Genomic DNA, 14,290 nt, shown 5'->3' on the forward strand with positions numbered 1-14,290 from the left:
CACTCCTGACAACAGTGTTGCGGATTCGCGCCCGCCGGCGTGCGAGCGGCCACGTAACTCGAATCGCGGCACGTCGCCCACCGGACGGACAATCCCGTCGTGACCCTCTCGGACTAACGCCGGGAACTAGTCACGGGTGGGCCTTTCGGCCTCACCACGATCGTGCCAATCGGCCCCCCGCGTGGGTTAGGGTTGTTCGCCAAATTCGACCTACCTAAGTACCCACACGGAGGGTAGACCGGGCGATCGCACCTCGCCGCAGGTCGACTTCGGACACGGGCCACTTTAAGCGACCCGTTCCGTACTATCGGGATAACCGAGCGGTGTTATCGTCAACCTCGACGGTTCCGATTAATTATCGGGCGTATTTAGCCCACGACCAACCCTTTACGTGAAGTAAGATGGAGATTCAATTAGAGAAAAGACGAAGCGAAACGGGAAAAACAGTTCAACATAAAGCACATTTATTCCGCGGCAAACGGAAAGCACACATATACAATTACCACAATTATGCACCAAAAGCAAATGTAACAAAAGAAGAAACACAACAATTATGCACCAAAAGCAATTGCAACAAAAGAAACACAATGCAGATCTACTACCGACTACCGAGCACACGGCAACACTTATACAGTTTTACTTCACAGACGGCGCCGACAACACATATACACCAAAGCAAAAGAAAAAGGGGCCACCCTCATCGACAAGGGGGCAGACGGGCCTGGGGCCGAGACCGCGTCGAGCCTACCCGTCTGGTGATGAGCCGCAAAATGGCGGCGGCGCCCCGACTCCGCGGGCCTCGCTGGCACTGCCTGGAATGGGGTGGGAACGGGGCCCCCTTCTCACACTATCTCAGTGCGGGGGGAAACAGGGGGGGGTTGTTGATGCTCGGGGGGAAAGAGGATATCTGGCTGGCTTGGGTCCCGCGACGAGCGACTCCACTGCGACCTCGACCGCGTTCCCGGCCTCCCCTCTCCGCAGCTCCCCGACTCTGACACGAGCGCAGACCTCCACAAAGCTTCTTGGCTTCTCCAGCCTCTCCGGACCCCGACAGACACTCGCTCGACGATTTCGCCGCCGCCACAACTCTCCAACTCTTTCCTCTTCTCAACTCTTCAACTCTTCCCAAATGCCTCGATTCGCTCCGCGCTCGGCGCTTTATAGTGCGACAGGAGAAACCATATGTAGATTTTTGGATCAGGATCGGCTCGGGGGCGGAGCCACGCTCCCCCATTGGACGGAGGAAAAGTGGGCGTGAATCATTCTTGATCCGCGAATCTGCATATAGCGATTATACTCCGACGCGCCTGGAGGCGGGGCCAAATCGCCCCACGCTCGCTGATAGGACGGAACAGAAGTGGGCGTGAATCATTCTTGATCCGATTTCTCGGAAAGGCTGGTGTTTTTGCACCCGCTGCTCGGTGCGCGCCCTGTACGAGTCCAGTATCGGTGCCCACAAGCGGCGCGGGAATGGCAGTGATGCGATGGTTGCGAGGGCGAGTTGTGACGGTAAAGGTCGTGGCTGTTGGCGTTGCTGTTGTTGTGAAGCGGCGTTGCGGTTGGTGGTTGGTGTGTGAAAGCGGTTGTGGAGAAGGTGGATGTTGTGAAGGCGGTTCTGGAGAAGGTGGCTGTGGTTGTCGAGATGCGGTTGGTGGTGGTTGTGGTGGTAGTAATGGCGGTTGGTCCAAAATGAAGATAGTAAAAGAAAAACGGCTATCTAAAAGGGTCGCAGCCCGAATGAATGACATTTATTCCCTCTAAACAACGGGTTTGGGCTAACTACACATATACTTACAGAGATATCTCACCTACGGGACCTGAATGGTGGTTTGCGAATTTCGTCAACCACAACAATATATATATATATATATATATATATATATATATATATATATATATATATATATATATATATATATATATATATATATATATATATATATATATATATATATATATATATATATATATATATATATATATATATATATGATTGGTGATGGTTGACTGCGCTCATTGTGATTTTTTACAGGTCGTGCTTAACACGTTGTCGAGTCCGAGTCGTCGCGCAATGGGTCGTGAGCAGAGTGCCAATCTGAAGTTTCTTGCCAGGCTTGGCAAAACACCTTCTGAATCCTTCGCAATCCTGCAGCAAGTCTCCAGGGAAGAAACGATGTCACGTTACACTTGAATGGCATTTGAATTACATTACACGTTACATTTGAATTACGTTACACTTGAATTACACCATTTGGATGGCACAAGAGGTTCAAAGAGGGACCGGAGGAGGTTGAAGACAATCCACTGTCTGGAAGACCTTCACCGAGCAGAACGGCCGACAACATCAAGCGTGTGAAGCAGATGTTGCACACAGATCATCGACTCACAGTGCGGATGATTGCTGAGAAACTTTCCATCAACAAGGACACTGTCTGGAGTATCATCACTGAAAATCTCGAAATGCGCAAGGTGTGCGCAAAGATGGTTCCCAAGCTGTTGTCCGAGGACCAGAAACAGCAGAGTCACTGTCTGTCAAGACATTATCAAGCACTTCGAGGACAATTCAGACCTGCTCGGGAGAGTTATTACTGGCGATGAATCGTGGCTATTCGAATACGATCCCGAGACCAAACGGCAGAGACGTCAGTGGAAACGTCCGGCATCACCAAGACCAAAGAAAGCAAGGATGTCGAAGTCGAAGGTCAAGGTGATACTCATTGGGTTTTTTGACATCAAGGGCATCGTCCACTTCAAGTTTCTACCACAAGGTCAAACAGTGAATCAATACGTGTTCAAGGAGATCCTCCAGTGCCTCGTGAGATCAGTCTGGGACAAGAGGAGGGATATGTGGGAGAACAACGCCTGGGTGCTCCACCATGACAATATCCCTACTCATAATGCCCTGAGCATCCGACAGTTTCTGGTGGAGAGGAACGTACCAACTCTGGAGCAACCACCGTATTCACCAGACTTGGCCCCTTGTGATTTTTTCCTCTTCCCCAAGCTCAAGGGAACCCGATTTCCTGATGTGGAGGCCATCAAAAGGGCTGTGACGACGGAGCTCCGGAGGATTCCAGAAGAAGCCTTCCGGGGGTGCATCAAAGTGTGGAAGAAGAGGATGGACAAGTGTGTGAGACTGGAGGGAAACTATTTTGAAGGGGACAAGCTGTGATTTCAATATATTTTTTCGAATTAAGTTTCTGTGAAGTCGGCTCCATTACTTTTTCGACGGACCTTGTGTATATGACATATATACACTTTCATATATATGACAATATGATATATATGACAATAAACTCACTATCATAATCATTACCATCATTACAATCATGTGTGAATGACTGGAAAATGTGAATGGTGAACCAAATTTTAGGTGTGCATGGTGAGGGGCACGAGTTCTGTAAAAAGTTGTGTGAGAGTAATGTCCCTACTGGAGGAAGCCTCCAGTTAGTAAAGGTAAAATGGGGAATTTCGAATATTTGAAAAATGGAAGCCACAAAACTGCTCCACGTTGGGCATGGCAAATATGTGCAGTTTGTGGGGTGGGAGTGTGACACGAGAGTTAGAAGGAAATATATATTGTTATAAGCACCGAACCTTGGGCCTCATGAACAGCTGAGAGCTGCGAGAAGTCCATTTCTGTGCAATTTGAACAATGAAACCCACCCTCCAGCATAATCAAATTCCCCTTGAAATCCTAAGCACATGTTCAAACTGCTGCCTGGTTAAATTAATGAAGTATAACCGTACCACATTACCGAGTGACCAACCGCATGTGCGGAATGTCTGCTCTTGGGTCTTGGGAGTTCAACTCCAGTGGTCTTGTTGGGGAGATTAAATCCATCGTCTAATCGGGTGTTAGGGTTAGGGTGAGGCTATGTAACGTTCGTTGAAGAGTACTTGTGCCAAGTTTGGTTGAAATATTTTCTAAAGCAGTTCTCAAGTTAACAAATATTTTCAATTAAAGGTCACAGGACCATAACCTTTGACCTTTCGACACCAAAATCTATTAATTTCATCTTTTCATCTTAATACATATTTGGAACAAGTTTGGTCAAAATACCTTCAGTAGTTCAGTTATTGTGGTGACGAAAATCGTCTATGCATGCACGGACAAATGTAAAGCCAGACAGACAACTTGAAACAATGCCTTCAGTGCCTTCGACAGCGGAAACATGAAAATATAAATACAGAACCTCTTGATATCGAGGATACACTGATACAGATGCTGAAGAAAACATGGAGAGAATTAAGCATGCAAACGTAATGAGCTGCATCTACTAATGCACCACTCCCAAATTTGCTCTCATCCTTTCCAATCACCCTTGTTATTCATTTAATTATTTCATGCATGCTTATTTTACCCATTTCCTTCTTTCCACAAAAAACTACCAAAGTAGGGGAACAAGAAAGCTCTGTTATGACGTGTTATAATCTTCAGGTGGGGATACAATACAGGTTGTAATGGCATGTGGATCATTATTTCCTTGCATTTATTTAACTGCTTAATGTCAAAGTTGATAAAACTGGAAAAGGAATAACAAAAGAAGCAGTAAAATAAACTTACCAAAGGAACGATGCACTGTATGTTTGGACTTCCAAACTCTGTTGTTGGAAGATGAAGGGGGGGGGGAAATAGGGGTGGAGTGGAAAAGGGGAGAGGATATTTATTCAGAGTATTTTTTTAATCCATCCAACACGTGTGTTTACATAGATTTTCTGTATTAAGCAGGCCACCATAAAGATCATATCAGCATGTCATGAAATGAACACAAAAACAGAGGGGGTTGACCACATCTGAGACACTTCTTGTATTACACATCTCCCGACACTGACTGGTTTCCGAGTTTAACACACACACACACACACACACGCACGCACGCACGCACGCACGCACACGCACGCACACAACAATATATCAACAAATATGCACCGACACCTGGGAAAACGAGAAAAAATCAGGAAATTTTAAATAAAAATAATAATAAAAAATTACTCCCGTGTGGGGGTGACGGTCATCTCTATAATGTTTTTTACTATCATAATCGATGAACCGTTACCAGATATCCCCTAAAATGACAGACTAGATAGGTTTTGAAAATGGCGACTTTCACAACTTTCGTGACCTCGTGACCTTGACCCTGACCTCGAATCCGGGAAAAAATATGTCGTTGGGTATCACTCATCGACCTCTACCCACATACCAAATTTCATCAAGATCAGAAGTAAAAAGTTTTCTTTGTACCAGGAGGTGTTTTTGACCATCTTCCAGGTTACGTGGCGGCCAAACAGGACGGAAATTCAAAAATCTGTCCGGTTAGATACAAGATAATATTTTTTACTATCATAATCAATAAACAGTTGCCGAATATCTTGTAGAATGGCAGACTAGATAGGTTTTGAAAATGGTGATTTTTATAACTTACGTGACCTCGTGACCTTGACCCTGACCTTGAACCCGGACAAAAGTTATATCATTGTGCAACACTCATCGACCTCTACCCACTTACTAATAGTCCGGGAGCCAACCGATCAAAATTAAAAAAAAATTGCCCGGTCTGCTATAAAATTTTTGTGTTGATTTTCATAAAGAGACACCCTTTGAGTATATGAAAACCAATGTTGGCAATGGTGAAACTCTTGCGCAACAACACAGTCAACACTTTTGCGAGCCCCCTCTGATAACAAAATGTTGGCAAAAGCGAAGATGTAGGATGGGGGTAGGGGTAATTCATATTGTCCTAAAATCATAACCACTAAACCTATATACACAAATGACCCCTCATATTAAAGAGGAGTTCATTTCCTATATCACAATTGGTGTAGATTTAACCTACCTTCAATTGACAAGGTTATATGTCAAACAACAAAAGATTTATGTAACTCAGAAATGCTTGACTATCAATGGGGTCAGGAACAAGAACATACTTTTACATGCCATGGTTTTAAGGAAGATAAAATTAGAAATGGATTAACACAATATTGTGACATGAAACATCCTCTTCAGAGGAAGAGTCACTCTCTGAAACAACTCCACCACATGAACCTCTCTGACCAAGGCATATGCATGTCACTCAGCAAGACACAGCAGCCTTTTTGCATGAACATCGTTTCAGACATTTGGATAATTTGCACATGCAAGACACCGTTTTGTCTATGTTTGGCTTGGCTGGCTTAGACATGAGAATTGGGACCAGTTTTCCATTGATAAGGGTTCTGCCAAATGTTGTGGCTGGGGGAAGTGCTCGGTCACTGAGATGTGCACGTCTATACAGAAGCAATTGATACAATGCTCTTAAAACAAGGAAGTAAAACGCATCTTCTGTTGCTGGCAGTGACCTAAGGTCTAATTTTGAAGAGACAAACATATGCTGCCTGAGGGTATCCAAACAGCTGAACCCTTTTTGGCCATGCAGAGCAGTCCAGTATACTCTGGCCTCATCAATGACACATTCTGTTGCTGCCATTTCACTATCTCTTCCAAAATCAACAAGGTGGGGAAGGTTTCCTATCAGTCCCAGAGAAACCTGTGCCGCTCTTCTTTTCACAGGAACACAGGCATCATCCCAACTGACTGGAAGAGGGGCCTTGTTGTCCCTCTCTGGAAAGGGAAGGGTGATCGCCAAGACTGCAAAAACTACCGAGGGGTGACGCTGCTCTCAGTGCCGGGCAAGGTCCTTGCTCGGATAATTCTTGATAGGGTTTGCCACCATCTGCTTGAGCACCAGCGTCCAGAGCAGTCAGGCTTTACACCAAAGAGGTCAACGATTGACCGTATCCTTGCACTTCGTGTCCTCACCGAACACAGACGAGAGTTTCGGCAGGGGCTGCTTGCAGCCTATGTTGATCTCTGTAAAGCGTTCGATTCAGTGAATCGGGATGTCCTCTGGAGGATTCTTGGTCTTCGTGGGGTGCCACCGAAACTGATCGATCTGATGTCTGAACTCTACTCTGGTACTGAGAGTGCTGTGAAGTGTGGTGGTACCATCTCTGACTTATTTCCAGTTGTTACTGGAGTTCGTCAGGGATGTGTACTTGCCCCCACACTTTTCAGCACTTGTATGGACTGGATTCTAGGGAGGATGTCGGAGAGATCAAGTTGCGGTGCATCGTTTGGCAATGTCAAGATCTCAGACCTTGATTTTGCAGATGATGCAGTCATCTTTGCGGAGACTTTAGACATCCTCTTGGGGGCCCTCGAGGTGCTGAATGAGGAGTCGGAGCCGTTGGGATTACGGATTTCTTGGGTCAAAACTAAGATCCAGGCTTTCGGTGACATCTTGGATGCCGCTGTCCTGTCTGTGTCTGTTTGTGGTGAGGATGTTGAGGTCGTGGAGAGATTCACTTACCTTGGCAGTGATATTCATGTCTCCGCAGGTTGTGAGCCGGAGGTCAATAGACGTCTGGGTCGGGCCTGGGGAGTCATGGATTCACTGGATCATGGGGTGTGGCGCTGCCGGTACCTGTGCGGGAGGACGAAAGTCTGAGTCTTCAGGTCCTTGGTACTTCCAGTCTTGCTCTATGGGTGCGAGACTTGGACTTTGACCAAGGATCTGAGACGGAGACTTAATTCCTTTGGTACCAGGTCTCTTCGGAGAAACCTTGGCTATCGCTGGTCGGATTTTGTGTCCAACGAGCGGTTGCTGAGAGAGACTCGGATGAGATTTGTTACCTGCATAGTCCGTGAGCGTCAGCTGCGGCTGTATGGACATGTGGCTCGTTTTCCTGACGCTGATCCTGCTCACCAGATTCTCTCAGCGAGGGAGTCTCATGAGTGGGAGGCCAGTGGGCCGACCACGTGCCTCATGGTTGCAGCAGGTTGACCATCATCTCAAGGAGATGGGGATGGGCCTGGCATCTGCCTGGGGGATGGCCAGACGGAGGCCCCTGGAGTACCGGCGGAAAGTGGACGCAGCGACGCGCTGTTCTGGCACATGCTCCCATACCTGACCTGACCTCTTCTTTTCCCCTTCTGAATGGGTAGCTCACTGTGTCACATCCACACAACACATATGTGCACAGAAGTGTAGCTGCGACATCAAGAGGATTTTCTGGTACTTCTTGCTCAACACTTCTACCAGCTCATGAATAGGTAGGTATTGATTCTGCCGTTGTATCCAGAGTTCTTGCAATGTGTTCAAGCAGCAGAAGTGATATATACACAGCATAATTATGTCTGTATCTGTTGCATGCACAACAGCTCGATGGTGATCAAGATATTCCACACAATACGCAAGATGAGCAATAATCCTTGTGTCTGCCTCTTCATGTTCTTCACAAGGTAAGTCCAGAACTGAACTTGATGCTGATGTGATGGAAAGAGTGTGACCTTTGTTTTCCATCATACTACCAAGAATGATGGTCACTCCATCCGGAATAGCTTCAGGACTCTCACAAAGGGAAGTGCCAATGAAGTTCTGAAGATTTCCTTTATTTCTTGGATTCTTCATGAATAAATTCCAGTCCGGAATTTCTAGACTCTTGGATGGTGAGAATTGTCTTGCCTGGTCTGTCTGGTTTCTCCTCTGCTGCTCATCACCCTTCAAAGTATGGCTATCATCAAAATCATACTGATCACCAATGATGTTGACACAGTTGCACATTTCAGGTTTCAACTGCAGGATACACCTGCTTGCGAAGATACAGCTGGGGAAGTTCACCAAATGTTTTCGCACCCATTTTTTGGTATTTATTTACAAATGCCATTGTGTCTACCAGATAAACTGTGTATAGGTCACTCTGTGGTAATGATGGCAGCTGTAAAATTTAGGCATAGATGATGCTCAAAATTTTTCAGATTTTTCCTATACGGCGTTCTACTTGCCGAATTTTCACCGGTATATCGCTTCAGCTATGACGTCACGAAAAATCACACGTGTTCCCCATAGGGAGCTTAGTAAAATGTATCAAACGAAAAAATTTTCCATTGCACGGTTTCCGAGATACAGATGTCCAAAGTTTATCGCTTTTTTCAAGATGGCGACCGTACCACGTGACCAATGACGTCATAATTATAATGTGATTGTGCTATCAAAAAAGACACATACTATGGTGAAAATTTCGTGTCGATCGGTCTTAGTATCCCAGAGAAAATGATTTTTAAAGCGAAAAAGGGTGCAAAATGCCGGCGGAAAAAGAAAAAGAATAAATAATAATAATAAATAAACAGAAGAAAAACAATAGGGTACCCTGTACTCACAGGGTACCCTAATAAACTTAAGAAAAACAATAGGGTACCCTGTACTCACAGGGTACCCTAATAACAGTCATACTTACATTTTATCAGCTTCATTAATAAATTAATTAAAGGGCACATCTTACTGTTTGGTGTGATCCTTGTCGTTGCTTTCCCTTGCCGAATTCTCCAATATCAGGCACATAGTTTGATACTTTAAGCAGCACACAAGCCTCTGAGTGTTCAGTTGTTCACCAGCTTCAGGAGGGACACAGTACTGACTTCATATGTGAAAATATCTGTTCACAGAGATATGTAGATCCCAATGCTTGAGAGCATGAGTGAAAAGGCCACTTTCTTCAAACAGTCAAATTTCACAGACAGGGACTTCCAACAGGTCAGGATAGAGACCCTGTGATCTCTTTCAATAGCCTCAAGTGTGTGCCACAGATCCCTAAACTTCGAGGCCAATAAGCCTGTGTATTGTAACTCAGTGAGCTGAATTTCAAAATCCTCAACACCCAACCCTTGAAACACTGTCAAATCCATGTCGCTGGTGTCAAAGTTGTCTGGTTTAATTTGAAAGGAAAACATCACGGCCAAATGTTGGAAATCTTGAAATCTGACAGAAAATTCTGATGCGAGTTCTTGCATGTACATTCCAATCTCGGCAACACTGACAGTGCGATATATCGATAGTTCTTTAAGATGTTGGAAAAAGCAGAAAGTTGAGGTGTCAATGTCCTGAGAAAAAAACTAGAAAGTTTCACAAAGAAATGCCTTCCATATTTCAAAAAGACCCATAATAGTTTGGCCTGCACCCTTCAGGCATCAGTTATAAACATTAGTTAGATGTCAGTTAGAAACATGAGTTGCGTGACGCATTTTTCGTCAATCAGTTTGGGGCAGTTGTGACCATTTTCTGCCAAAAAGATATTGATTGCATCAAGACAGTCCACAAAGCATGCCAAAACCTTCCCATGGCTTAGCCAACGGACACTGCTGTGAAACGGAATGTCCTTGTATGCACTGTAAATCTCTTCAAGCAGAGCTTGAAACTGCCTGTGTGTCAAGGCAGATCGAGCAACAAGAAAATTCACAATCTTCACCACTGTATTCATCACATCATTAAGCTCTTGGCACAAATATTTTCTTGAGGAATAATACAATGAAAATTTACCATTGGGTGGCCAATTTGATATTCAATGAGCTTGACAAATCCCTTCTGTTTTCTGACCACAGCAGGTGCACCGTCTGTTACAGAAAATATTTTTTCCATGTCAATTCCTCAAAATTATCACCAAACATCTTCGCTATATCTTCTGTTCTTGTACCATGCATGGGTTATAGGCAGCAAAGCTCTTCTCAAACTTTGGCTGAGTCACAGTATCTCGCAACAACTGCGAACCGTGGTGTGCCATTTATGTCCACACTCTCATCAAGTGCGACACTAAATACCAATGTATCTTTTTACACCACCGTCTGTTGTTTGTTTACGTTTTCTGCCATTTTGCTTCGACGTCTCCCCACTGATCTAGCAGGCGCAGGTACGTCTTTAATCCTGGAGATTATTTTGTCTTTATTGGGCAAACAATTGAACAAAACATCAGAACAACTGAGAAAAGCCTCTTTTATATATTCCCCATCTGTAAATGGCTTTCCATGTTTTGCAACAAATTGTGTGATTTTGTAACTTCCCTCTGTGGCTTGATTTTTACCGACACAGACGTCAGTAAAGCACTGCTTCGCTTTCCGTACCTCGCTATGGCCAGTCTGATCAACTCGGCCTTGTCTGCCTCCATCCTTGCAGTGTTTCTCATACTTTGTCTGGAAATGTCGTTGGATACTTGATGTGCGGCAAACAACGCTCTCATAAAATGAGTACAAACAGCACAGTCTTTATGTTGAACAAATCCATATTCATCTCTCCAAGAGAGCTGAAATGAGCGAACATGTAACTTTGCTTTCTTAGGGATCGCCATTTTGTCCAAAAAAAACGTGATCAATGGCACTCATCGTGAGATTTCTTGAGACGATTGGATGACCCCGCTAAATGTAATTTAGTAAATAAACCAATTTAATTGTTTCTCTTTCTACGTCGAAGAGCTTTCATTGAGTAGCATAACTTGGACTCTAATCATGCTACCCAATGAAAGCTCGTTTGTATTTCTATTATGGAGATTGACAGAGCAGTCAAGCATAGTTTTTAAATCGGGTATTTTTTTCAACTTGGTTGCTTTGCCATTAATTAGACCTTTATTGCGCATGCCACTCAAAATCATCTCGCGTGCCACTCATGACACACAAGCCGTACATTGCTGACCCTTGCCCTAGAGGTACATACATTTATTTGCCTGTCCAACTGAGTTCAAATCTCAGCCCAGCTATAAACTGTCATCCCGGTGTTTCATCGGTGGATGTGCCGTCCCTTGGATGGATGTTAAACTGGGCGTCCTGTATGCCGGCATTACTTGGTGTATGTTATAGATCCCACGGTGTCCTTCCGGAAGAGTCGGCAAGCTATTGGAATTTTACATCCTGAATTACAAATCCTGCTCTAACCGACAAAGGGGAACTGTATCAGCAGGATAGCTGCGCCCCCAGTAAACGATACTATCCGCAGCAATGTGCTGCAAAGGAAAGAAGCAGAACACGAAGAACTAAGCGGCACAGTCATCACAACAAACAGCACAAAACACCAATCTTTGGTTAAAACACGTTTTCCAGAAATTAGAAAAAAAAAAGAAAAAGACAGCCATGACATGGAAATTTCCTCAAATTACATACTAGTTCAGTCAAAATACCACCTGACCCACAACAAATTGCAACAAAAGGGTTTTTCAGTGGTTTTCATTCCTACTGGATATACTGATCAACAGAAAAAAGTCTACCAAAATCTGACATCCGGAAATGGGTTAAAACAGTCATTTTCAAGATGGCCGCCACCGGGCTTTGAAATAACGAAAACATCTATCACTTCTTCAATAATTGTGATAAAAACATAATTGTTGGTTCTGGTCCATGGTTTTAACGGATCAGCAATCCACTGGTGTCAATAAAATTTAGATCTGATCAGTATTTAACATGAAATCCAAGATGGCGGCAAAATTCAAGAGTGCAAAAATCAATAAATTTTCCATCTGAACCAAATTCACTGAACACCTGGTGCCACTGAAACATTTATTTGTGAACATTACATAATGGCAGTTTAGGTTACAATTTCAGTCCTCATCACTGTCCTCTAGTTCCTCAGAGGCTTGATTTAGTGGATTGTCACAAAACGTCACTTGGCATGATCCACATGCAGGCGTACACAGAAGCCCATTCTTTCTGCAGCTGCAACAGGGGGTGTTACAAGCTGTGGTGCAGTTGCAGTGTATCATCTTCAGAAGAGTGTCTGGTGCAGCATTCATGGCAGTCATGATAGGTACAAATCGATTGTCTTCAAGTCCCCAGCCCCAGTCCAGAGGATCGAGGTCACCCTCCATCCCCATCCAAACCATGACCTGGTAGTACACTCGGAGACAATGAAACTTGGTGGCAGATTCCGTTGGGGGAAGGCGTTCAAGTGTTACGAAAGACGATTTGGTGCTCTCCGCACCAAATATAACGGCCATCGCTTGGCTGCCAAGTTTCTTTATTTCAGCGTGGCTGACGCCTCTCGAAGTGAATGTATCTGCACACAACTGGAGGCCTTGATCATCTTCCACGAGTTTCTGAAAGACTGATTTTTCCCAATGCCATACACATGAGATGTTGAATCACATCCTGTGAAGGCGTGCAGGAATAATAGTTGAGAGCACAACTTATTCCCATGAAGATGCTTCATCCGATTGATGTCATATACGTTCAGATTGCTTCTTGACTGGTTGTCCGATCTGAAATATAGTGGTTTTCCATCTGGTATACAGTAATGGAGCAAAAGCATCAACAAATCTGTGTCCCCTCCGATTAGTGTGGTGGAATGCAGAATTGTGCTGTTTACGGCTGTCTTGGCAATGTCCACATCAGCGTCCCCTTCTGCCTGAATAACTGTGCAGCCCACTTTCTTCAGCTGATCGCCTATTAAGGTGATCTGCTGTTGCTTGTTACTGCCGACACATAGGAATTCATCTCTCTTTCCATCAAATTCAGTTTCTCCGGTGATGTTCAGAGTCGGATAGCTGTTGGCTTGTCCCCGTCTCTGCTGAGTGTTATCCTTTATCGAAGGGCCTGCACCATTGCCATCAAAGACAACAGTTGCTGTCCCATAGTGTTTTGTTGTGAAGTCCGCATATGCTCTGGCTATTTTGCCATATGTATCTCCCTTCTTCCACTTGAGCTTGTGGAGCTAGGATCCACCATCAAGAACATACCTTTCAGTCTTAAGGTGTGCTGAAGGTGTGGTGTCAGGTACTCCTTCACATGCCAGTGCCTTGGTACAGTGGTCATTGACAGCTTGAGCGAGTTAAGGTTTGTCGGCCTTCCTCAAGATCTTGTTGTCCTCAAAGAGGGATGGAGGGTATGGACTAAGCTCAAAACTCATCACGTCCTCAAGTGACAAACCACCTCTCTGGGATACCACCAGGAATCGCTGGAATAGCACACTGGAGTCGATGGTTATGTGAGGAGCAACCTGGAGAGCATTAGAATTTCCCAGGGTCTTTGCTTTCTCTGTCCTCTTGATGGAGAAGGAAAACACAGGTTGTCCAATCATTCTCTCGATGATTTTGTTCCCAACAGCTTCATATTCATGCACGTTGATGTCTTCGCTTGCCACGATACCATTTATGATATTTCTCAATGTAGGATCAGAGGAGAAAGGTGAAAATGCATTCAGCTTTGTGCTTATCTTCGAGAGGTCGAATGCATATCTTTCAATTCTGGCACCAGTTGCTTCTTTATGCTGTTCGCTTGTTGCGTATGTGAGATCATTGAAGTCCTGCATGGCGACGTGGACCTCAGATGTTATGGGGGTTGACATTGTCCACAATGCTAGGTGTTCCTCTGTCATCTTACTGCCATGAGTCAAGCCACCGGTGCTCTTTAGTGATCTCATGAGTGTTCGTTCAATTACGAGATCACAGCTGAGGCCTGCCCAAAACTGGTTTGTTCGCCGGATCACATGGAAGCCAT

At 44.7% G+C, this 14,290-nt stretch overlaps 1 protein-coding gene across 7 annotated transcripts in view; it reads right to left on the reverse strand.

Moving 5' to 3' along the window:
- BRCA2 (BRCA2 DNA repair associated) overlaps positions 1-14,290 on the reverse strand; it is a 265,664-nt gene that overhangs the window by 150,651 nt on the left and 100,723 nt on the right. For all 7 annotated transcript variants that reach the window (XM_085850729.1, XM_085850730.1, XM_085850728.1 and 4 more), the window contains one exon: positions 4,568-4,605. In XM_085850729.1, the coding sequence (XP_085706855.1) occupies positions 4,568-4,605 (38 nt within the window). The remainder of the gene's footprint in view (positions 1-4,567; positions 4,606-14,290) is intronic.

The sequence above is a fragment of the Eptatretus burgeri genome, chromosome 13, assembly GCF_056783735.1.
Source record: "Eptatretus burgeri isolate ZD-2024b chromosome 13, Ebu_testis_v1, whole genome shotgun sequence".
Lineage (NCBI taxonomy): Eukaryota > Metazoa > Chordata > Myxini > Myxiniformes > Myxinidae > Eptatretus > Eptatretus burgeri.